The sequence below is a fragment of the Nasonia vitripennis genome, chromosome 1 (genome assembly GCF_009193385.2).
Source record: "Nasonia vitripennis strain AsymCx chromosome 1, Nvit_psr_1.1, whole genome shotgun sequence".
Classification (NCBI taxonomy): Eukaryota; Metazoa; Arthropoda; class Insecta; order Hymenoptera; family Pteromalidae; genus Nasonia; species Nasonia vitripennis.
The window spans coordinates 35,068,060-35,090,430 of NC_045757.1; the positions used below are offsets into that span (position 1 = coordinate 35,068,060).

At 42.9% G+C, this 22,371-nt stretch overlaps 5 protein-coding genes across 8 annotated transcripts in view; 2 read left to right on the plus strand and 3 right to left on the minus strand.

The window, feature by feature from the left end:
* LOC100123515 (microtubule-associated protein futsch) overlaps positions 1 to 2,205 on the minus strand; it is a 31,827-nt gene extending 29,622 nt beyond the window's left edge. Inside the window, exons 1-2 of one of the 3 annotated variants that reach the window (XM_008217839.4) lie at positions 1,851 to 2,205; positions 721 to 954 (exon numbers count right to left, since the gene is read on the minus strand). In XM_008217839.4, the coding sequence (XP_008216061.1) occupies positions 721 to 952 (232 nt within the window). In that variant the 5' untranslated portion in view covers positions 953 to 954; positions 1,851 to 2,205. Of the gene's footprint in view, positions 1 to 720; positions 955 to 1,026; positions 1,284 to 1,850 lie in introns of those variants that run through there. The other 2 variants (XM_032596059.1, XM_032596060.1) reach the window with 2 other exon arrangements.
* A 10,893-nt stretch (positions 2,206 to 13,098) lies between these two features.
* Ho (heme oxygenase) lies at positions 13,099 to 14,872 on the plus strand. 2 transcript variants are annotated; one of them, XM_031933478.2, is made up of 3 exons: positions 13,099 to 13,701; positions 13,786 to 13,984; positions 14,064 to 14,872. In XM_031933478.2, exons 2-3 carry the CDS (start codon positions 13,791 to 13,793, stop codon positions 14,512 to 14,514), a joined length of 645 nt encoding a protein of 214 aa, XP_031789338.1. In that variant the 5' UTR covers positions 13,099 to 13,701; positions 13,786 to 13,790; the 3' UTR covers positions 14,515 to 14,872.
* LOC100123522 (m7GpppN-mRNA hydrolase) lies at positions 14,708 to 17,148 on the minus strand. The gene is made up of 5 exons (XM_031933550.2): positions 16,896 to 17,148; positions 16,137 to 16,784; positions 15,929 to 16,058; positions 15,559 to 15,847; positions 14,708 to 15,483 (listed from the first exon to the last, which is right to left on the minus strand). The coding sequence occupies exons 1-5, from the start codon at positions 16,940 to 16,942 to the stop codon at positions 15,317 to 15,319; spliced, it is 1,281 nt and encodes a 426-aa protein (XP_031789410.1). The 5' UTR covers positions 16,943 to 17,148; the 3' UTR covers positions 14,708 to 15,316.
* Positions 17,041 to 18,436, plus strand: LOC100123529 (ADP-ribosylation factor-like protein 2-binding protein). The gene is made up of 6 exons (XM_031933551.2): positions 17,041 to 17,368; positions 17,445 to 17,552; positions 17,628 to 17,734; positions 17,827 to 17,912; positions 17,973 to 18,069; positions 18,138 to 18,436. The coding sequence occupies exons 1-6, from the start codon at positions 17,350 to 17,352 to the stop codon at positions 18,195 to 18,197; spliced, it is 477 nt and encodes a 158-aa protein (XP_031789411.1). The 5' UTR covers positions 17,041 to 17,349; the 3' UTR covers positions 18,198 to 18,436.
* On the minus strand, positions 18,333 to 21,432 carry LOC100123536 (nuclear pore complex protein Nup93). Its single transcript, XM_001607133.6, has 6 exons — positions 21,103 to 21,432; positions 20,851 to 21,031; positions 19,491 to 20,776; positions 19,064 to 19,420; positions 18,854 to 18,971; positions 18,333 to 18,775 (listed from the first exon to the last, which is right to left on the minus strand). Exons 1-6 carry the CDS (start codon positions 21,276 to 21,278, stop codon positions 18,464 to 18,466), a joined length of 2,430 nt encoding a protein of 809 aa, XP_001607183.1. The 5' UTR covers positions 21,279 to 21,432; the 3' UTR covers positions 18,333 to 18,463.
* Positions 21,433 to 22,371: the final 939 nt, after the last annotated feature.

The following is a 22,371-nucleotide window of genomic DNA, read 5'->3' on the forward strand; positions in this document are numbered from 1 at the left end:
CCGCGGCGAGCAATCGCAGTGCGCAAGTAAAAACGCCAATGGCGCATTGCGGGCCTTCGCGCACGCGACACCGATATACCGCTCGATCTTATTCTCTTTCTCTCTCTCTCTCTGCATTGTACACCTACGGCTGGGCATGTAAGCTTCATTTGAACGAAGCGCGAGGGATAGTCTCTTTTTGGGGGGGGGGACCTTGACCGTTACGGACATAGGCACGCGCGTTGATTATCATACTTCGCGACGATCGTCCGACGCGCGTGTGCCAAGTGATACCCGACTGATTAGAGCTAGTTCGCCGGTCGATTATTGAATTTATAACGACTCGTCGAAGCGGTAGGCCCTCCCCTGCAGGATAAGGCGCGTGTGTTAAGGGAGGAAGGAAAAAAGGAAAAAAGGTCGAGGAGCACCTAGCAACAGAGAGAAAGAGAAGCGCGTGCAGGACTCCGATGAAAGTATACAAAGTCCTTCCTCGCGAGTGGGGACCGTTAGCCGGCGCTGCTTTGTACACGCGCCGCGCGCGGAAGTCACGCGACGGCTTTTTCCGGATATCGGCGCACTGAAGAATTCTCTCTTTCTCTCTCTCTCTCTCTCTCTCTTGTAAATTAATCCGATATTTAGGTCTCGTAACGAGGCGTAAGAAAAAATTGAATTAGCTAGAGCCTAAAATAAATAAGCTTACGAATATCGCGAGGCTTCGATCTTATATTCACGAGTACGAACCTTTAGCGAGTCGGTTGAGGATGAGATCCTTGTGTTGTGCGGTGTGAGGTTCGGGAAGCACGACCAAGAGATAGCATCCGCTCAGGGGCGATGGCGGTGGATGCTGACTCGGTGCACTGGTACTCGTCGTCGTAGTGGTTGTCGCCGGAGCCTGCTCCGACGTCGTCGTCGCTCTTACACTCCCGCCTCCTCCTCCTCCTCCACCCTCGCCAGCAGGAGCCATGGTCGTCATAACTGTGCGGACATAAGTGTGTGCGTGAGTGACGCAACGCATAATTGCAGTAAGGAATAAGGATGCAACCGTACTATAACCGGCGCTCGCTGTCTCTTCCTCGGGAGCCGTCCGCTATCGATTCGACTATCCCTCTCGAATCTATGCCAAGAAGCGGTAGGTACGATGCACACCACCGACGAGTCTCTTGTTCTACGATATATAACCGATGTGGAATATAACGAGGAGATCCGTTATCGCGAAGCCGAGTGGAAGAGAGGAAAGAGAGAGAGAGAGAGAGAGAGAGCAAGTGTCAGCGGAGAAAAGAACCGTCTCGAAGAACAGCGCTCGGTCAATGTGGGAGCCGGCTTTCCGCGTCGCGCATGCGGACCAGCTACCCTCTCAGCCAGAGGGAAAGAACGACTGTATAGCCGACTCTCTACGATATATACTTTACGGCTGACGAAATAGAGTCAGCGAGCGAGCGAGAGAGAGAGAGAGAGAGAGAGAAAGGTTAAGGGGACAATTATACCGAGAGCCACTGACGTGATTGCGCAACCCCTCCGACGTCGATGTATGCGGTTAATATATTATCCGGAGGGTACGATGACGGACTTTTAATTTCCAAGTATAGGATATCCCCTTGGCAACAGCGTAACCCTAACCTCTCGTCTCTCTCTCTCTCTCTCTCTCGTGTCTGACCCATCCCGGGCGCGACTACTGCAAGCTCGATCCTTAGGGCGGTAAATTCGAAAGTAGTTCAATCATCATACGCGAATTACACACACACACACACGCGCGCACGCACGCAGGACTATCGCGAAGGGGGGTGAGATCGATGCGTGCACAGTGCGCCGCTGTCGCAATATGGCGCGTCGTTAAGGATACATGTTCACCGTCGGCGGATTTAGACACTCACCTTAGTCGGCCCGGCTGTCCAGCGTAGCTCCTCGAGGAGGGGGGGGGGGGTCAAGCCCTTGTTTCGCGCACTGTTCTCTCGCCCCGACAGGTAAAGACTCCGGAACAACGATCCACCCGCGCACTCGTCGATGTACAAGAGACAGACTGCTGCTGCTGCTAGTTCGTATCTGGTACAACTCTGTGGATGCAATAAGTGTTGTACGTCTGTCGCGTTAAAAGGCTATAACTGCTGCTGCTCACGGAGCAGCTCGCGATGTGCGGGCTGCCGGCTCTCTGATCAGCAAAGCGCGCTCGGCCCTCTCTCGGCTGCTCTCGAGCGGTCTACCCCCTCTCCGACGAGTCGCTGGAACACTGAGAGCTCGCGTATGCGCACAGTTCTCTTCTCATATACACACACACACACACACACACACATATATTAGCCGGTTGTAACGGGGCTGAGAATATGTTTATGGGGTTGATGTCGTGCGGGGGTATGAATTACGAGATGCGACTGACAGGTACGAGAAGTTGATGACTACCGCGTGTCATCTCGAGCGGAGAAATAGTAAATAATTCATGCGTATACGCGATTATCGGATGAGCATGAGAATCTGCAGAGAATATAGAAAAGGGGTGTACGATCGCGCTTGCGCACGAGCTTTCTCTCCTTTATCCGAAAAGTGACGAGGCATAGAGATATAGAGCCTGTCAGCTCTCTGCACCGACGAGCTGAAATATTCGATATGTTCTAGAGACACACGCACACACACACACAGTGCAGCGGAAGGACGTGTAACTGAGAGACAGTTGGAAATTGGAGCGATTTTTTTTTTCTCTCACCGACAAGCCACCCCAAGGTCTCTTCCCTTTCGTACAGGCGCTAATGCTCGACTAATCGTCCCCTTTGTATCGTCGGGATGCCAATATACGTCGACGGCTGTGCAAGTGACGGATAAGGAGAGTAGGTCCATCTTATAGCACCTTGTATAAGGGACTTTGAATCCGCCTCTCGTATAAAATCTCTCTCCGATGCGAGGCTGACTTATCGGATTGAGGTCGCGCGTGTGTGTGTGTGTGTGTGTGCAGTCGGAACTTTTCTTGCGGCACTTTGAGGGACATTTGTCGATATTACGCTTCTCGTCCAAAAGTTACACTGCTTTAATAATCTTCAATGTTTACTCATCGCGAGGACGGCGGAAAAAAATTGCATCAGCCCTTGAGCTCCGTGAAATCACGCCGAGCGTTGAATAAACGTCGGTGAATAAAGGACGAGTTTAATCAGACGCGAACGTTTTGAAAAATTCATTACTGCCAAGAGGATTGAATCTTTCAAATCCAATCAGTCCTCGTCAGCGAATAAAAGTCATTGGATTATATAGCGGTCGATAGTCGCGTAAACGGCGGCCACCTGCGCGCATGAAATCGCAATAGAAGGTCAGAACTCGCGGGGGACCAGAGAGCCCACCGCGCATAAGGTCCAGCAGTTGTGAGTGGAATTTTCGGGAAGGATAACAAACGTCGACTCTCTCGATCCCCACCACGAGCTGGACGTAGTGCGGAGAGAGAGAGAGAGAGAGACTGGACCAAGTATATGATGTCCGCTCGTATCGAGCGCCGACTTATTCTTACTAGCTGAGCCGAAAACGTCGAGTATTTCTAGCTAAGCTGCTGTGCCTTTTTTCGAAATAGGTCTGCGGATAATTTTGAGGATGTTTTTGGGGAAAGAAATGCTTTCGGGCGTGATCCCTCACTCTTGCAGGTTGTTGGGCTATCGGGAGATCTCGAGAAGCTTCTTAATGAGAGAACTGAGAACATTTTTAAATTTGCTTGAATTTTCTTGTAAAATACCAAAAAATGTCGTAATTACATTATTCTTCGAAGAAAAAGTGCTAATCACCCGCAACCCGCACCTTCAAGTTCAAAAACGAGTCTGCCATTTTCCGGGAAACAGTTCGTCGATTTCATGGCCCGCGGCGACTGCGAGTCTGCGACTCCTCTTTTGCGTCGCTACGCGCACGTCGTCGTCTTCCTCTCAGCGAAGTATAGGAAAAACCTTACGTATATCTATACCACATCACATAGATCCGTCTGGAATTTCCTACACGTGGATCCAACGATATTATTGTCAAAGGTCACGAGGACGAGAGAAGTATTGTCACGCGCGCCGCGAGGCTACTGATGTGATCGAATTACGCTTCGCGATTTCTTGGGCGAGGCTCGACATGAAGATCTGGACCGGAGGAGAATTTAGATCGACGACGATCGGTGTACGAAAGAGACGCTTTATATTTTCTCTATATGCGATACGTCTTCCTTAGACGTTGAGGATTATAAGGGACACGTCGGTACACACGGCCTTTGTGAAAGTTTCGGGGGGTTGTGGAAAAAGTGGCCCCGCGACTATTGAAACTTTGGTCGTAATAACGTCGAAACATTATATCCTCGCAAAGAAACTCAACTGCGTTACATCGGTATATATCGAATTACCAACGCCTCCGCATCTCGTATAATCGCACACGTGTGCGCTTTGAAATCCTTCCGCAAAACACGCACTAAAGAGGTGATTTGTGAAACGCCGACGCCGTATACTATATACCAGAGACTCTCTCTCTCTCTCTCTCTCTCTTGGGGGGCGACAAAGTGATAACAATTAGTAAGTAGTCGCGCGCGCGACGGAAGCTAATGCGGCAGTGTAGCGGTATCGGTATCGGTTGGACGTAAAGATTACGCGATCGAGCCTGTGAACTATAAGCTATACACGATGTAATGTAATAAAAAGGGGCGAGAGAGAGAGAGAATTTGGAGCCGACGCCGGGGCGTTTACGAGGCGCCGCGACGACGGCGGCGCCTCATCGATCTGCAGCGCGCGGCCGAATACCGCAGCCACTTATACGGTATATATACAGAGAAAGAGAGAGAGAGAGAGAGAGACATATATAGTGTGAGCGAAAAATACGTGTACACGTATAGCGGCCGTTTCGGACCAGTCCGACGAGACGACGAAATCGGAACATTCTATGACCTCAGCGCGCGTTCTAGAATTATCATTCTTATTATGCATAACCGTGTGCAGCAGCAGCGAGCGATTCTCGGAAAGGATGTGTCTGGAGTGGCTCGTATGGGGTTGATTTTGTTTTTTATATATATAGGTATGTACGGGCGAACGTGTCCGGCTCGACGATATTTCCGGTTGTACTTAGCGTGTCTTCCCTTTCGGGGCTATAACGATGATGTAGACTTTGAACGCTCGGCCTTAGAACACGATTTTGGTGGTATTATAAATTCTATACTATCCTGCGCTGAGGTGAAGTACAGTCGTGAGGAATCAAAATTTTACGGGATAATCAATAGTTCGGAACTATATCGATCCTTGGCCGATTATAATAGTTATGGAGCTTAATGCAAGCGGGGATTAATGTTGGAAAGACGATTTCGTTATAATTAATACAGTCAAGCACAACAAAAGATGAGCTGTAACGAAAGCGCCGAGTCACGAATAGAATACCCGGCTAACGAGGGGTATATAGGTTGTATCTATATACCTATAGCAACTTTCGGATAATTTTGCGGCCAAGCGTCATCAGCATCGTCGCTGTACGTGATCGATCAAATGTTAATTATATTTATATAAATTATACTAAAAACTAAAAATCCGTCAAAATTACATCCCCGAAAATAAAACTCCTCTCTCGTCGCAAGCTCTATACACTCCTTACATATTCATCATGTAAATATTCACACATTGCTGCACCTCCTTTCATCTACAAAAATATAAGTATACTCGCAGAGAAAATTTCATTTCCCCGCAGCCTTATCCTCTCGAAAAACCAGCTCTCCGCCGTCACCCAAAGAAAATCTCTCTACGTAAGGATTCTCCTCTCCCTCCATTCGCTCCCACTACCGCACGCAGACTACACCACCCACTGCATATACGTATACGCACACCCGCACCTCCTTACGCTTCGGCGCACACAGCCCTGCAGCAGTAGTAGCGGCAGCGGCAACGCGACAGAGCGCGACTTCTTCTCGGCTCCTGTTGGCCGGATACTTTTTATTAAATAGCTGCCGAAAACAGCCGGCCAGGAGCTGTCGACATATTTAATTGCGCTCAACCGAGCGGCTTCCAGGGGGACCCGGCCTGCGACGAGCCGCCGGATTTTCCCGGACCGCGTTGAGAATCCCTTTTTCCCCGCGATATATATATATATATATATATATATATATACCCCCGCCACCTGAACCCAACCGACGCTCTGCCATGAGAGAGAGAGAGAGGTTTTCTATGTTTTATTGTTTAACCTCGCTTTTCGGAGGTGCGGAGAGATCAGGATTTTACAGGGAGGATGTAACGTCGGCGAATATAGGCTTGCGCGATGCACAAGATTTATTAGCCGATTAATCGGAAATACACGGAAATAATCGCGCGGGTCGTGGTAAGCTCGAATTGTCGGAAGGATCGTAGAAATTAAAAGCGCAGAAATCGGGCCCGAAAAAGACCGGCTCGGAATTCCGCGAATAACGCGAGTAATAAAGCCGAGTACAATGATAAATATGTATAGCCGAGAGCGCGAGCGGTGTGTGTACACAGTGGAGGGAAAAAAGTTACGACGAGTCTGTGTACCATATCCCACCGGCTGCGCTCCTGGTAACGGACAGGCTGAAATTGCTCAACAGGTTATTCTGCCTGCTGAGCGCGCGCGCCGACTTGGAGAGTGTAAGTCGAGCTCTTGTATACTACCCACTGGGTTAGTCTCTACGATGGATTGTTTTTTTTTTCTTCTATTTTTGCCGGCTATTTTTACTCTATTCTTATGGATGGGTTATAAAAAGGAAGTTTGTTGCTATTTTTACGGAAAGGCATATCGTTATTAATAACTCTTATCGCGAATTTTCACACGTAAATGTTATACGAGCAATAATCGGAAAAAGTGTAATTTTAGCGCAGGACGTACGCGATCGATTATTTAAAGAAACGCTTTGGATCGCGTATGTTATATTGCAAACACCGGCGATGGATCACAGGTGGAGGGAACGGAAAGTCACCTCCTGCGTTATCATGCTCTCCTGGTGCGAACGAAGCACTTTTGAGACCATTGCGCATTGAGTCTGTCCTAAACTGCGCGCGACACATGCGTAGTGTATACTTATTCGTTCGACTAGCGCGAATGCTTTGCAGATAGACGGCGCGTATACCGAAGTGAGGTTATTATTTCGTTATTTTACTGATTCGGGGATTAATTTTAATCGAGCTCTCCGACGTGTTACTCTTGTGTGAGATTCAAATTTAAGCGAATTTTTTTTTAATTATGCATTGTATCGTTCCTCTATATATATACGTTATAAAGTTAATAAGGTATACTTTCACGCTTATCTTTGAATAAGATTCAGAATTTACGATCGATCCAAAAAAGCACGTACACCTAATTACACACCGCAATACATCTTACGCAATCGCGCAATCGAAATAAAAATAATTTCAATACACCCGAAATCTCTAATTATTTCAATTGAAAATTCGTTATACTTCCATATAACGATCGAGAGAACAACGATCATTATTCCAGGCGTATTGTACAGTATAATATACGAGCAGTGACGTCAATAGCGATAAGCGATACGTAAGAAACATATTGTAACTGTATTCTATAGCCGTTATATAAAGTATGCGTGCGCTTGAGAGCGGTCTAAACAATGTGCGCGCACCGCGCGGTAGACGTTTATGAAATTTCTAAATCAGGAACACAAAGTCGTCGCGCATTGTTCGAATCGTGAATGCGCTTCGAATCGCGTCCTTCGAGCGGAATATTATACATTTATGGCTTTCGATACGCGATATATCTACGAAAACTGTCCCAACCGCAAAAATCTTCTTTTTTTTTTCTATAAATGTAACGATCGAAGTTATCGCATATCACGCGAACTCCAATCTTTGAAACTATTCAAATTTCTAAAAACTACAGGTTCGCATAAAAAAAGAGAAAAAAAAAGAGACTCGACTATCGCGCGCAAATAGATATACACATACCTATTTATCGCACCAACACTCGCTCGTAAGTATACGTATATCGGCTCTCACTCGCGGCAGCTCTTTCTCCGTGACCTCTTTCTCCCGTCCGCTGTATAAGTATATACAGCTATACATTACGTTATAGTCGCGAATTCGCGAAATACCTTCTCGGCTCGGCTGCTGTCTTGGTCGCGAGTTCGCCAATTTGAAGGCCTGACGACGACGTTTCGAACCCTTTCTCCTCTCTCTCTCTCTCTCTCTTTCTTCTGCTCTCGCTTTCGCGTCCACATACAGCTTGCAGATGTCGATGGCCCTCTCTTCGCTTAGCTTTTACGTGCCATATACCCAAGTATGACTTTTTCCCCTTCGACTCGAGCCCAGTGTATCGGCAAATTTTCCCGCCCTCGAGAGAAAGCCGAGCCAAGGAAAATCGGATCGGTACGCATATTCGCACACACATACGAGAGTAAGGGTATATTATAATCTCTCTCTCTCTCTCTCTCTCTTCCAAGGCGATCGGCTGTACATAGGATGTGCGAGGCCTATACACGCGTGTTACACCTATTGAATGACGCGGGACGAATAGAATCAGTCGAACCGGACTCGTGCGAGGAGGAGCTGATGCGCGTGACGGAAGAGTTGCATGCTGCAGTTGCAGCTCTGCCGAACGGACGAGGCCTCAAGGCCAGAGTCGCAGCGACGGCTGCAATGTCACGCGAGGAGCGCACTAAGTTCGCCTATCAGGAGAGCAGCGAACTGCTGGAGTCGACGGTTGGAATTTCGCGATGTTTAGCGAGTTGGGAGCTTTTGCGAATTTTTCGAAGATTGATTTTTCGATGCGGTGTGAGAGCGAGTAGGTAATGGTTTTTTTTTAAGTTCGTTCAAGTCTTTGGGAAATTGTAAAGTATTTCGAAGCAATAAATTCAAACTTTACGAAACTGATATAGCAGTCGGACGTAACGAGAACAATTTTTGGAGCTACATCCAAATCATATGAGTATAAGGAACGAAAGAAGAACGACACAACTCGCGAAAAAAATTGCTTGAAAAAAAACGTTCGAAATTTTCGTCACTCAAAACCTTGACTCTGTCGACTGGAGATAAGTCTCTCTCTCTCTCTCTCGCGATAAGAAATCAGTCGTCGATACTCTCGCGAGAATCATCAGCGACTGCAGTAGCAGTACAGCTTTACACACTGCACACATCTCTCTCTCTCTCACTCAGTCCAAAGAACTCCCGAAGATCATGCTCTCCTGGAGGCTTCGAGCGAGTAACTTTAGTCAAGTGTGACCATTATGCGGAAGCTCTAGTCTCTCACATGCGCAGAGCTCTATTCCTCTCTCTATACACATATCTCTCGGCTTTAGGATATATAAAATCGAACCGCGCGCGCTCTCGAACATCCTATCCTGTACACTATTCTTCCCAACGACTATACTTTGTACTCCTTCGAGTTTTCCTCGGAAAATGCGCCGCGATTTCTTGCGCAAATCGTTCTTCCTGTACAAGGTGTATGTACACATTGAAGAACAAAGACATGCATTCCGAGGCGGAATAACAAGGAATAATAGGGAAAAAGTCCCAGAATCAGAGAAGCGATAGGCGTAGTAGTCGAAGCTCGCTTCGGGGCCCGCTCGGCCGTTTCCCTAATCCGCGAAAATTTCAAGTTTTTCCCTGAAAAATGTTATATATCGAAGCAGGAGAGCAGCAGCGCGCCGAAGCCGCCTACCGGCGACTCGTCTATTTTGCAGAAATTTCCACGGCTTTCCTTCCCTCCCAGAGAGTGAGTGAGAGAGAGAGAGAGAGAGAGAGAGAGAGAGAGAGAGAGAGACGTTTATATATATATGTATGCGTGCGCCGCTGCTGCAGGTATACCTATATAGGTATACATACAGCGGAGTGCGACGAGAGCGCGTGTGCGCGACTGCGCGTGACGTCGCGTGCGCGCGCGGAACAACCTGCTGCGGGTATGATGAGACCCCGTGCCGGCGAGTTCGCGAGTGAGAAAAGTCGGGGGCTCGCGCTCGCTCGCTACCGCGCGCGGATCCTGAAGCTATATATAAATGGGATCGACGAATCGATTGTTTTCATGCTTCCGATGTATTTAGAATTTTTTTCAATTTTCCAAGGATCGCATTTTAACGAGCTATACGCGAGAAATGATAAAAAGTCGATTTACAACGATACACGAGAGAAAAGCCGCGAGAGCGCATATATCTGTCGATAAAAGCGAGCAAGCATACACAACACCCGCCAAGTAGTAAGAGTCCGAGCAAGTACGGCAAGTTCGGTCTATAGGCTCGACGCCGCGAGAGATATATGTGTGTGTGTGTAGCTATACTATAAAACGTATAATATATAAACGAGTAGCACAAAGCCGCGCGAGTAAAAAGTAGATTGACAATCAAGTGACAATACATTTTGTGGATTATCAAGCGAGCAGGAGTCGGCTGGAGGTGTTGATATAACGCGAGCTGGCGCACCTTTCCTTTTCTTCTTTTGTCGGTATAGAGAACGGCGGCGGCCGACCGGCAACTGCGGAGTTGCAGCGTTAGGTTAGTTCGTCACAGGGCAACAGGAGGTTATTAGGGGGGGGGGGGACTTGCGGCTTTCTTGGGGAGAGTGAGTAGAGAGAATAGAAGGTGCTGATCTCGAGGATGCGGCTCGCGGTGAGATGATCGAGATCGAGGGGATTGGTTTGGGGGGGCGTGGGCGAGATTTTTTTTTTTTTTTTTTAAGTGGTTGGTTTGTGCCGACGAGGGGTGTTATAAGGGTGTGGTCTTGGGAAGTGCTGTATTGTTTTAGGTTGTTTGTAAAAAGTGCAATTTTGTAGGTTTTTAAGTTGAACGTAATGAATGTAGTTTTAGACTGCGATGAAGTGTAGTATTTTACTCGATCGTTATCGATTAAGTGAGAGTTGGATGAATTAACCGACAGTTTCAAGCTATATTCATGTAGTGCCACAATGTAATTAGTCGTAATTAGCTAAGTATACAGAGACGGTCAAAGTAGATTATAAAAAGAAGTCTGTGCAGAATATAGAGCAAAACTTTTGTCTTTGGTCACTAAACGATTTCATGAGCTAAAGAGTAGTAGAACTAAAAGAATACCTACACAACAAGAATTCAATTCCATGACAAAATCCCTGAATGCGTTTTTTTACTATTCCCAAGTACGACAATTATATGCTGAGCAATTATACCTAAACCTGTCCATCTCTGTGTACTCCAAGTCACGGAAAGTATTCCAATGAGAATTTCATCCCGAAGTTACACACCTACTCTCTCCCGACCACACCCACACTGTCACACACCTCGCACCCCCGAAACACCTCTTTCCCGCACAATCGCAAACCGCCAATACAAGAAAGCGCATCGACAAAAGAACAAAACACACAAAAGACATCGCACTGAATACAATAAAGTAGGCGGCCCTCTGCCTCACGACGACGACGACACATACCACACAAACTTTCGTCGTACCGCCCGTTTATGCCCTCTATATACAACAGCCACAACCCATCGGAATAATCGCATACAATACTATAGGTAAAAAAAATCAGCGCAGCAGAGCAGCGGGCGAAAAAGACGTTCCATCAAGGTGGTGGGTGGAGTCTTCCGTAGCATTGTACCGCCTTTAACAAATACTTGGAATAAGGCGAGCATGAGGCTTTGGGAAGTCGCTCGCATTCCACTATAGCCGCGCGCGTTATAAGTATACATACACTCGCCGCGTTCGCGGCTCTCATGTTCCCCTACGAACGCAAGAGTCGAGTCTGACCCGGTCTGGGGACATGGCTGTGTCCTTAAGGAAGGTCAACGGCCCAGGCCGACACATCACGCGCGCAAGCAGCGAGCTCCGCACATCTAAACTCCATTTCGCTTCGATGTGTGCGTGCGCACGTGTGTGCTACTCGTATATACTTATACGTATTTACGTTTCGCGGACGATTTGATTAATGACGCGGCGGTGGCGGCGAATTTTGAAGGGAACTCGCGCGTACACCGCAGTAACGCCCTTTTGTTTCGTTTGGCAAATTTTTTTTATCGAATCGCACACTTGGTTCTTGTTAAATTTACAATCGTCACTTGCATCGTTAATTATCATATGCTACATAACGACAATAATTAATTAATAACAGCGATAACTCGCAGTTTCTCGCAACGCAGCTCTCTCATTCTAGCTCGTACGATGAATTTATTAATTTACGCCTCGCTTAATAAATAAAACGTGTCCCGACAACGCGAGAGAGCTATCGTCGCGTGCTCAGCACAAAAGCCAGTTTAATTTTTCGACCCGATAACGACGTTCTCTTGGATATAACGCCTCCATTGTATACCTATATCTATAGGAATAAGAGATAGAAGGGAGGGGGAAGGTATACCAGCTCGACACTCCTGCTCACCTGATGCATTGCGCGAGTGCCAGACATCTTGCGGTCCGCGCGGATTCCTCGCCCGCGTCCATTCCGCGTAAACCCCGACAGAGAGAGAGGAGAGTGAGAAAGATATATACATATTTTACGCTCCTTTTTTCAATGGACGACGACGAGAGGTTATAGCGCGAGTTTCAATTGTGCGGTGCAGCGCAGAGCTTGAAATAATGATGCACGTGTACAGCCGCTGCTTTTACTTACCTTTTTCTCGCGCGGATTATTATTCGCTCGTCGAGTGGCTGCTCTGTGCGAAGATAGACAAAGTAGGCGTGTAACAGCTTGAAACGACATTTGGGAATATAAAGGACTTTTGAATGGGGATAAAAATAAGGCCGCGCGGCTAGTTGGCGAGTGAATAAAAGAGAGATTTGCGTGATGAGGAGGAAAAGAAATGTTAGCGAAGGGTATAACTGTGTTTTGAGTGGATATAGAGGGAATCGGTGAAAAGACGGCGGCTCGCGGGATCCGGGTGATATCGTTATATCTAGAATGAGTATACATATAGGTATAATACTGTGCGGGTCTGATTTGGAAATTTCGAGAAAACTTTTTTCGACGATGTTGCTTCTAATTTGCGCAGGTAAGTATTTTTAGAGTTTGCAGAGCTCTTACTTTTTATTCATCGTATTCGTGGAATATAAATATAGTAGAGTGTATAATAAATAAGAAAATGCAATATAACAAAAAAAAAGCGTAACGCGCTTAAGTCATCTATCGTATCTTCTTTTTCCACGACAAAAAAGTCCACACTAAAGCATAATAATCCTAACCGCATCCATAGTTACCATCCGTCATCTCATTCCCCGATTCCTTATAATAAGCCTCTCTCGCAAATCATCCCTCGAGTCAACCGCACCGCAGCAGCTAATCCTTTCACCCTCGCGAATCCACCTTTCACCGCCATCTAGCCGTCCTGCACCGAAGCAACGTTGCGGACATGCACGTGATTGCGTCAATGTGCGAGCGCGAGAGCAATAGGGCGGGATGAAAGCGAGAAAGAGACACGGCGCGCGAAGAACGTCATCGACGAGCAGACGGGCATATCGTCGCAACATAGCTTCTCTCTCTTTCTCGACTCGGCCAAAACCTCCAAAGTGTACACATCAGCTGCAGGAGTAATCCGATGTGCAGCACCGGTCAAGCGCAAACGCGATGAGAGTCAGCAAGTGAAGCTGTTTCTACGATACGGAGAAGGTTAGCTGGCTGCAGTGGACGTGATTTCCCGGAGAGAGATTCTCAACGACTGAAGGCCAAGATGCCAGAGGCGGAGGAGGAAAACTTCTGCAAGAAGATGAGGCGGGCCACCAGGAAGATACACGCGATTAGCGATGCCCTGGTCAACGCGAAACTCGCCTTTGGTACTTTTTATAGTACTTTACGTTTTTTTCAACGATGACTGAGCGAGCCTCGATTGCTCAAGTCGTTGCAAGTTTTGTTTTCCTTCTGCTATACTCTCGTGTTTTCTTTGCTTTCTCTTCTGCTAATAACGAAGATGTTCTCGTTCGCCAGGTTTCATGGACGACGCTGTGTGGGCGGACGGTCTGCTGGTGTTCTACGAGGTCTTCAGATACCTGGAAGGTGCCATGTTGAGATTAAATAACACCAAGGTAGGACAGCTCAGAATCGAGGGCCTCCAGCGGACGGAAGCTTTTGAGCGGGACCTCGAGTTTTACCTGGGAAAGGGCTGGATGAAGAATTACACTCCCAGGTAGATATAGTTGAATATGGTTTTGAAGACACGTTCAATGAATTGTTCTCCCTAAGATGCTCGATGATTCGTGTTTCAGGGACAGCGTGACAAGGTATTTAATGAGACTCAGGGAAATCGAAGACACGGACTCTTTACTCCTGATGGCATACATATACCATCTCTACATGGGACTGCTGAGTGGTGGTATAATACTGAGAAAAAAGAGACAACTTGTGCAAAAGATTAATAAGATAAATCCGTTCCAAGACTCGCTTGCCTCTGACGGCAACAATCTCACAGACTTTGGTGAATACAATATTTACGAGTTGAAATGTGAGTTGCGTAACACTATGAACAGAATCGCTGAGACATTGGACGAAGATACTAAAAACAAACTCCTGGAAGAAAGTAAAACTGTTTATACGCTGAATAATGAGATTATCAGAAGTGTCCAGGGGGCCGGAGGCGTGATTTTTAGAAAACTTGTATATTTTTCTATGATTGTTTTCTTCATCGTCGTCGTCTTCCTACATTTCTTTAGGCAGTAAATAACAAATGAAAAGAAACCTTCCAAAACTGATGCCAGAACTGTACATATATTTTTTTAATTGCACGAGTCCTGCAAATGAATTATTACTATTTTGTCAGCAATATGTGCAGGAATGTCGTAATTTATTATAGTCACTATGCAGTTCTAGTCGATAGGTAAACATTGTAAAAAAAAAAAAACAAGAAGGAAAGTAACTTATTCCGAAGCACATTTTATGATCAAAAATGTAATATATAAAGAGTATCTTAGTATTAAGAAATACCGCGATCTGTGCAAACAATCGAGTCGGGCATTTTTGCCACAATGTTGAACAAAAAATAATAAATAAAGGACAAGTCTGACTTGTGATTACAATATTTTGTATCATCAATTTACAATTATAAATATTTTGCAATCACTAATTAAGTACAACTACAAATTTGGAAAACTCAATAAAACTTTTATATTAAGTGAATTTGTTTTGCGACTACATAGATCATGTTGCTCTAATACTGATAACATTGTAAATAACTACTACTTATTACATTTGAATCTACAAGAAATGCCAAATATTTATTGCTTAATCCAATTGATTTGATGATTCAAATTAATCATCCATGAATTCGTCTGTTGTATTCTACCTCATAGTCATTTCTTCAATTATCAAAAACGCTTCACTGCTACACTTCAAGAAGTTAAGTTAAAGCGATCCTTAAATATTTTGTAAAACTATTTTGGCAGTGATAAAATTAACTTATTATCATATGATAGATTAATGAGATCACAGCATTGCTTTCACTTCTCAACTACTTTTTTAAAACTTAAAGGCAATTGAGTATGGACTTTCTGTCAAATTTGAAATTCATCCAAATTTGAGTTTTGAAATCAAATGCTGAAAATCTATCATTGATCGTTTGCGTTACAGATTGAGGGGTTGATTTGTCATTCTTTCTTGCAGCTTTTCCATTACCAGATTTTCCGTTATTCTCTACAAATAAAAATATGAAAAAATGAATAAATTGTATTTATAACTATGGATTAAAGTATGATTTTTAATGATTACCCTTCTTTTCTTTGCCACCTGTCGATGTTTTGTTATTTCCATTATCAGATCGCTTGACTGTTTGATTTGTAGATTCCTTTGATGGGTTGGATTTATTCACTTTTAGTGGACTTTCTGTCAATTGTTTGGCCAGAGCTGGAGATTGATCGCCAGTTGGTTCCCCAAACAAATTACGTTTAAATGCCCCCTTGGAAGACGTATTTTTATTGTTGTATTCGTGTACTCGCGGCTTATTGGGTATTGGAGAGGTATTGGCTTGCCGTTGATACTTCAGCTCCGTTATTTCATTCTAAAACCAAATGTTCAAAAGGCACATTATTTAAACTTCATTTAATTAGATTTTCAAATACTTTCAAAAAATTCTACTCACTCTGACTGCTTGTTTTTTATTTTTAGAATTGGTATCATCACCAGCAGATTTGTGACGATGTCTCCTTGCTTGTGATGCGAATGCACTTTTCTCTTTCTGCTGTCTTTCTTGGACCCATCTTTTCATCCGTCTGTAGAAAACATTAAATATCATTATTTTCTAAACCAGATTCTTCAACTAATTCAAAAGTATGAATAAAAAAACTTACTTCACGAATGGAACAACCATGAAAAATGCATTTGGTCCAACACCAATTTTAACCTTTGGTGTCATGTCCTTCTTATTATTAGGCAGATTTTCCAGGTCAAACCATTCAACATTTTTAATCTCTTTTCTTGTCTTTGGTTGAAATTTAGTATTCTTCTGTACACCAGATATTATATACAATCTAACAAGTTGATCATTGATAACAGATTCGATATACTCGTTCTTGTCAATTAAGTTAGAAATATCGAAACCAGTCTCTTCTAAAACTTCTCTAACAGCACAATTGGAAGGTTCCTCGTCCTCGTTGATCTTTCCTTTTGGAAAGCCCCAACTGCTCTTAGCAAAGTAACTCTGTACAAGCAGCACTTTTGTTAAGTCCTCGTTTAAGACAATGGCACCAAACGTAGGCACATTCTGTTTGTATTCTCGCCACTGCTCCAGAATGGCATCGACTCGCGGTACGTGTGGTTTCAAGAAGGGTATATGCTTGAAGATGTGATTGGTAAACTCCTTCATGCCGCATGATTTCAACTTGGGGTTCTCCTCGGTGCAGTAAAAATCTAAATAAAACCAATGAGCCAGCTCAATTTGGAAGCATATTCTGATATGATCCTTCCTTTCTTCCTCCGGAATATTGATGATGAATCGGCTGCAAAGCAAAACAGGTCGGTAATCAATAGGCCCAAAATACACTTATCACTCAATAGATAACGCTTGAACAAATAAATAACAATAAATATAAAACAAGACATAGCCTCACCTGCTCAAGTCATCGAGAATATCAATGGGAATCGCATGCTCCGACATTTTCGATTTTCCAGCTTTTGCAAGGGCGAATTTTTCAAACAATTACGGTCGCGCTTTTTTCCTCATCTACTTGCCTGATAATGTTATCAAAACAAAAGTTTTTTAGCTACTGCGACCGTAGTTACTGCGCATTTGGTGGCTCCTATAGCGGCTAGCCATCTTGTCTTTGTACCAACTGTGCAACTGTGAAGAGTCAACAACCATCACAACAGTGGCACAACATAGAGATTTGGTTCAGCCGCTAACGTAGTAACGTCAAACGTGGTGTATAAAATAATGTCAGGCAGTTTTTTTTAATATGTTACAACTCTATTGACAATTACTTATCGTGAAAAAGATTTGCACAGTCTTAAATCCATATTAGACACGTGTACTTGGTTTTGTGATCTCACATTTTATCTTATAAAATGAATCAAGAAATCATTGGTGAGTACTTTTTGGTATTTATATTCGCTAAAATTATTGGTGGTTCTTCAGTGAATTTGATGTTAATTCGTTGCAGACTCGTTAGATTCGTTGAACACGGAATCTTATGACATCAAAGATAAGGAGAATCCTGAACACCATACATTTGATGAAGTGATTGGACACATTGAAGACCTTCTCATGGGTATGGTGTGAAGAATATGATTGAAATTTTTATATATGCATGTAATTACTAATCATGAAAATTTTTTAATCTTAGAGGAAGAATTTCAATCCATACAACAACATTTTCTTGATAAGTACTGGGGTATGTTTGAGCCAATTGAAGAAAATAAATTGGAGTACATTGATGTGTTCAATGATTATGTAAGTAAATTTGATCAAATATGATTTGTAAATAAACAATCTTCAAAGATTTCACATACTCATAAGTTATACATCAATTACTTTCATTCTAGAATAAAGCTATTGAAAGTTATATAGATAGAAGCTTGAAAAAAGTAATATCAAATTTTTCTATGGAGGATTTCATAAATGAACTAAAGTGAGTATTACGTTATCAATCAAATTATGATAAAAAGTAAAATTTTGTTCATTAATCCAGTGAAAGGCGGTCAGAACTAGAAGGAGAAGTTTTTGAAGTTCTTCTCACATTCACTGATTTCTTGGCATTTAAAGAATTAATTCTGGATTATAGAGCTGTAAGTACTTTAGAAATATCAGTAATTTCATTCTAAAATTATAAATAAAACCAATTCAATTTTTGTAGGTACAAGAAGGAAAAGTTGTAGATTTAAGCAGTGGCATGACAATCAAATCTTGTAAATAATTAATGCATAAATTACCTAGTAGATATGTCATTATGTCTATACTATTCATTACATGTTCACACACTTATCAAAGCAATCTATTCATTAATTGAGTCATCAAATCAAAACACTAAATAATATTAAATAAAGGTCACTATATTGTAATATTAGATTTATTTTAGTAGTATTTTAAAGGTACTTTACAAAAATATCACAAATCAGTATAAAAAACAAAATAAAATAATGATTTGTAACTGAATTACATACAATTCTCGAAATGTTTTGTTTAGTGCATAAGAATTTCCATTTGAACTAGTCGACTGTTTGTTTCATTTGGCATACGGTATGGAAGGGTACCTGCAAAACTGGTCAAGGCACGAGCTTGTTCCCTAAGGTCTTTTAGTTGTTGCTCTCTTGCAATTTCATCTCCAGGTTCTGTGGATCTCAACTTTTGATACTGTTTATACAAAATAGTCATTGTAGCCAGAAGAACGTCCGCCAAAGTTCCGGTTACTTCTGGCGAGACACGCCTCAAGGCGGTAACTCTCTCATCCACTTCTTTCACGTGTAGAGGCAGTAGTTTAGAATCGGCTATAGTCTGAATGAGAAAAAAAAAATTATTCTACAAGTGCATGGAAATTTGTAATCATCATTGTGAAACAAATAGTAAACTTACTCTAAGAGCATTTTGATATTGATCATTGTGGTATTGATCAAAGAATACCATAAGATCTCTCAAAGTGTAAAAAGCGGCAACTGATTCCGCTGGAGCTTGAATTGGTAAGCCTTGGTATCTACAAATGGTCACAATATGAATAAGTAAATGGTTCTCTTACGCGTAATAATTATTGTATATAATCTCATATTCAAATTTTGTTTTAATCACCTCGCGCTTATTTCACTCGCTGTAGCTTGAAGACGTGACCTAAGAGATCCTGAATTGCTTTTCTGACTTACAATTTGTGCCAAAAGTACACACATTAAACTTAATACTTTCTCATGGTTTCCAGCTAAGTCATACATCATGACTGCATCTTCCAAAACTCCTTTCCTGTAAAGAGTTTCTGCACTTATATTGATAACGTCTTCTGTATTTATTTGGAACTGGTCTAGTACTCCAGGCAGCCGCCTGTCCTTATTAAGTTTTCCAACAAGCAATGTGCGATTAGCTGGAGTAGCATCCACAACTAACTCTGCCACAGATGCAGCAAACATATTCCTATCATATGGATCTTTCATACACCTGCAAATAAAGTTAAGCATTTAGTAAAATAAGCATAGGTTAAAAATTACTGATTATTCAATTTAATTACCTCAGTAAGAATAAGTACTGGAGTGTTTCCTTAGGATCAGATGATTCAAATCTCTTCACATAGAGTAAAATTAAACGCGCAAAGTTCAGTCTTTTTGCTGGTGATTTATCTACAGGATCCACACTTATGAGTGGAGCCAGAACACTTTGACTCACAGCTAATAAGCTATGCTCATGCATTGCAGCAGCTAAGTGAACTGCATGAGCCAAATGTCTGCCTCCTGCACCTCTGGCAAGAAATTCTATTGCTGCTTCAAACTGTCCAGTCAAAAATAACATTGAAAAGTACAGAAATGGTTGCTCATGAGCTCTATAATACGACTCTCCATACACTTCTAAGATAGTCGTCTGTAAATGGTCCAATGTCAGTTTGTTTTCTGGATCTGGCTGTTCTCTAACTTGACATAACTTGAGCCATAAGTAATCATCAGCAGCAGACATGACTTCTGTATGGAGATCATCAGGCTCACATGGTACTAATGCACAATACGCTGCTTTCTTGTAGGGATCAGTAGCAGATCTCACATGCTTTCTGTAGTGAAGTTTCAATGTTGATTCTGCTCTGGAACTAGGATGGTGTAGTGGATACTCAATAGCTTCTTCAAGAGCAGATCTGAACTCTTGAAAACCAGCACCACACTGATCCAGACACTGCAGTGCAGCTTTCAAATCTCCAGATCTCATGCAATAGTAAACCAAAGGCCACAAAGGTCTGTCTTCAACCATCACCTCTTCCAAATCCCTTGTGTTTTGTATTTTGATGCCAACAAAACTCTTGACCAAAGGCAGTGTGCCTGGTATGCCTCCTCTTCTTGCTTGTGCTAAATTTTCACTTACAATGGAATTCATAAATTCTTTGTACCTGCTTTCAAGATACTTCCTTGCTTGACACACAATCTTCATTTCCACAATGTTACTGTTCCTTGATTTAATTTGATCTCCTGCTGGCGTTGGTGGTATGTCAACCATGCATTTGACCATTTGCCACATGTCCAGTACCTTCTTGTCGTTGAAAGATTCTGCTGCCTTAGCAAATGAAGTGAACAAACTGGGCCTAGTCACACCTTTCAGAACATGCTCATTGTAATTTTGCAATTCTTTAGCATATGCAGATTCAACCTGGGACAGACTTGTCATTGATCCAGCAAGTTTTGTACGCTGAGGCGTTCCTCTCAAATCAACCAGTTCTCCTGATGGAGCAGTCATTGCATTCATGATTTCAAATCTCATCTGTTTCCATTCGCCAAGAGTATGCTCCAATTGCTGTACCCGATTCAATTCGAAAGTCTGAAAGATATTCAAGTTCTCATTAAATTTCTATTCCCTTTAAACAGTTACCACTACATTTAAAATCTACATACGTCTCTGTGAACTTGCTCTATAATAGACAGAATAGCATTTTCCTTTTCATTCCTGAGGTAGCTAACAATGTCCGTGTCAGCTATTGGATCCAGAGGTTCAAACGTCCTGCGGGTGCTCAGAGAATTTAATTTCTGAGCAATTTGTGACAAATCAATGCCTTTCGAACCAAGAAGAAGATGCCTAAAAGCAAATATCAAGGTAGAGCAAAAATAGTGACTTAAAACTAAGCTTTCGAATAAAAGTGAACTTACGCCTGCACTTGATTATCCTGGGTACCAGTTTGAGTCATTTGCGACCATATTTCATTGGAACCATCCAATATTTGCCGGAGATTTCTCTCCACTTGTGGAAGCTCACCGTTGCCCTCGACATCAGCAGCCATCTGCTCTGCTCTTCGGAGCAGCTCGTTCAGATCGGAATCACCCATTCTTATTCGTGCAGAATTAAACACTCAACATAAACAATTAACGTCCGCTAAGTTCTGTCTTCACTGGAAGTAAATAAGTTGAAAATTCGCATGCCGCGTGAAACTAACCTCGTAACACAACAATACCGGCATTTCGCGCGCGCGAGTCGCGACTGATTTTTTTGTTTCGAACGGTTTGCTAACCTACTTATAGTTTCTCCGAATTGACATACAAGCGGATGTGGCGCTGCTACGCACGTCAAAAAATTTTACAGCGCATGCGCGAAATTTAAAAAAATAATCGCGAAAGTCTTGTGAATTCGAGACGCAGATACTTTTCAAGCGGATGCGCATAAGTTTGGTTGAGAAGCTTAGCAGGTTCTAACGACGGATTAGAGATTGGTAAACCCCACAAGTGAATTGTTCACAAAGGTGATTTACGATAAAAATCAAGCCTGATAATGTATCGTACCTCAATTAATCTTTATATTATTCAGAACATTCAGTTTGCGAAATAAACGAAAATTGAATAAGAACATTTTTACGAAAGACAGCAATACAATCCTGGGAAAAAAATGTTATTTAAAGCAATGCACGTTTATTCAGCAGTATAAAAACCGAAATATCAAAATAAGGACGTTTTGAATGTCTGGCAGAGATGTAAAGCTTCTAAGCATTCGAATTTCTCTAAATAGCCTTACATATTATATGCCTTGTCCCTTTTGAGAAAACCGTTCAAAAAAGCCTTCGAATTATAAATATATTTTCATTAATTAAGCCATTGTTAAATAATCAATCAACCTGTCTGTTACCTAAGTAAATTGTCAATCAGTGCACGAACTCAAGAGCACAATCAATTAAAGGGCTATTTATTTGCGTTATATGACAATGAAGAGTATTATAATAGGCATTGTCATCTACTACCCCGCGTGTGTCACGTTGTGTTATGTAATATCAGACTTGACGTGGTTGCGGATAGCGTTTTGTTGCTACCCCTTGCCGGTCATTACGTAACTTATTTTTGTTATCGCGTTGTTTGTTTGTTTTTGCGTTTCTTTTTAGAATTTCGCGAATTGAATGAGTCATCAATGACTCATGGGTTTTGCTGTGGGTA

What these genes read in the sequence shown, in the direction of transcription:
- LOC100123522 (XM_031933550.2), bottom strand. Translation starts at nt 16,942, where the DNA reads ATGTCGGAGCATGCGATTCCCATTGATATTCTCGATGACTTGAGCAG. An exon ending in ATTCTCGATGACTTGAGCAG is followed by an intron (nt 16,785 to 16,895) that starts GTGAGGCTATGT and finishes TTTGCTTTGCAG; the next exon opens with CCGATTCATCATCAATATTC. An exon ending in ATAAAAAACAAGCAGTCAGA is followed by an intron (nt 15,848 to 15,928) that starts GTGAGTAGAATT and finishes ATTTGGTTTTAG; the next exon opens with AATGAAATAACGGAGCTGAA.
- LOC100123529 (XM_031933551.2), top strand. An exon ending in CATTGAAGACCTTCTCATGG is followed by an intron (nt 17,553 to 17,627) that starts GTATGGTGTGAA and finishes TTTTAATCTTAG; the next exon opens with AGGAAGAATTTCAATCCATA. An exon ending in GATTTCATAAATGAACTAAA is followed by an intron (nt 17,913 to 17,972) that starts GTGAGTATTACG and finishes TCATTAATCCAG; the next exon opens with TGAAAGGCGGTCAGAACTAG.
- Ho (XM_031933478.2), top strand. Translation starts at nt 13,791, where the DNA reads ATGGACGACGCTGTGTGGGCGGACGGTCTGCTGGTGTTCTACGAGGTC. An exon ending in ATGAAGAATTACACTCCCAG is followed by an intron (nt 13,985 to 14,063) that starts GTAGATATAGTT and finishes TTCGTGTTTCAG; the next exon opens with GGACAGCGTGACAAGGTATT.
- LOC100123536 (XM_001607133.6), bottom strand. Translation starts at nt 21,278, where the DNA reads ATGGGTGATTCCGATCTGAACGAGCTGCTCCGAAGAGCAGAGCAGATG. An exon ending in CAGGATAATCAAGTGCAGGC is followed by an intron (nt 21,032 to 21,102) that starts GTAAGTTCACTT and finishes ATTTGCTTTTAG; the next exon opens with GCATCTTCTTCTTGGTTCGA. An exon ending in AATATCAAAATGCTCTTAGA is followed by an intron (nt 18,776 to 18,853) that starts GTAAGTTTACTA and finishes TTTCTCATTCAG; the next exon opens with ACTATAGCCGATTCTAAACT.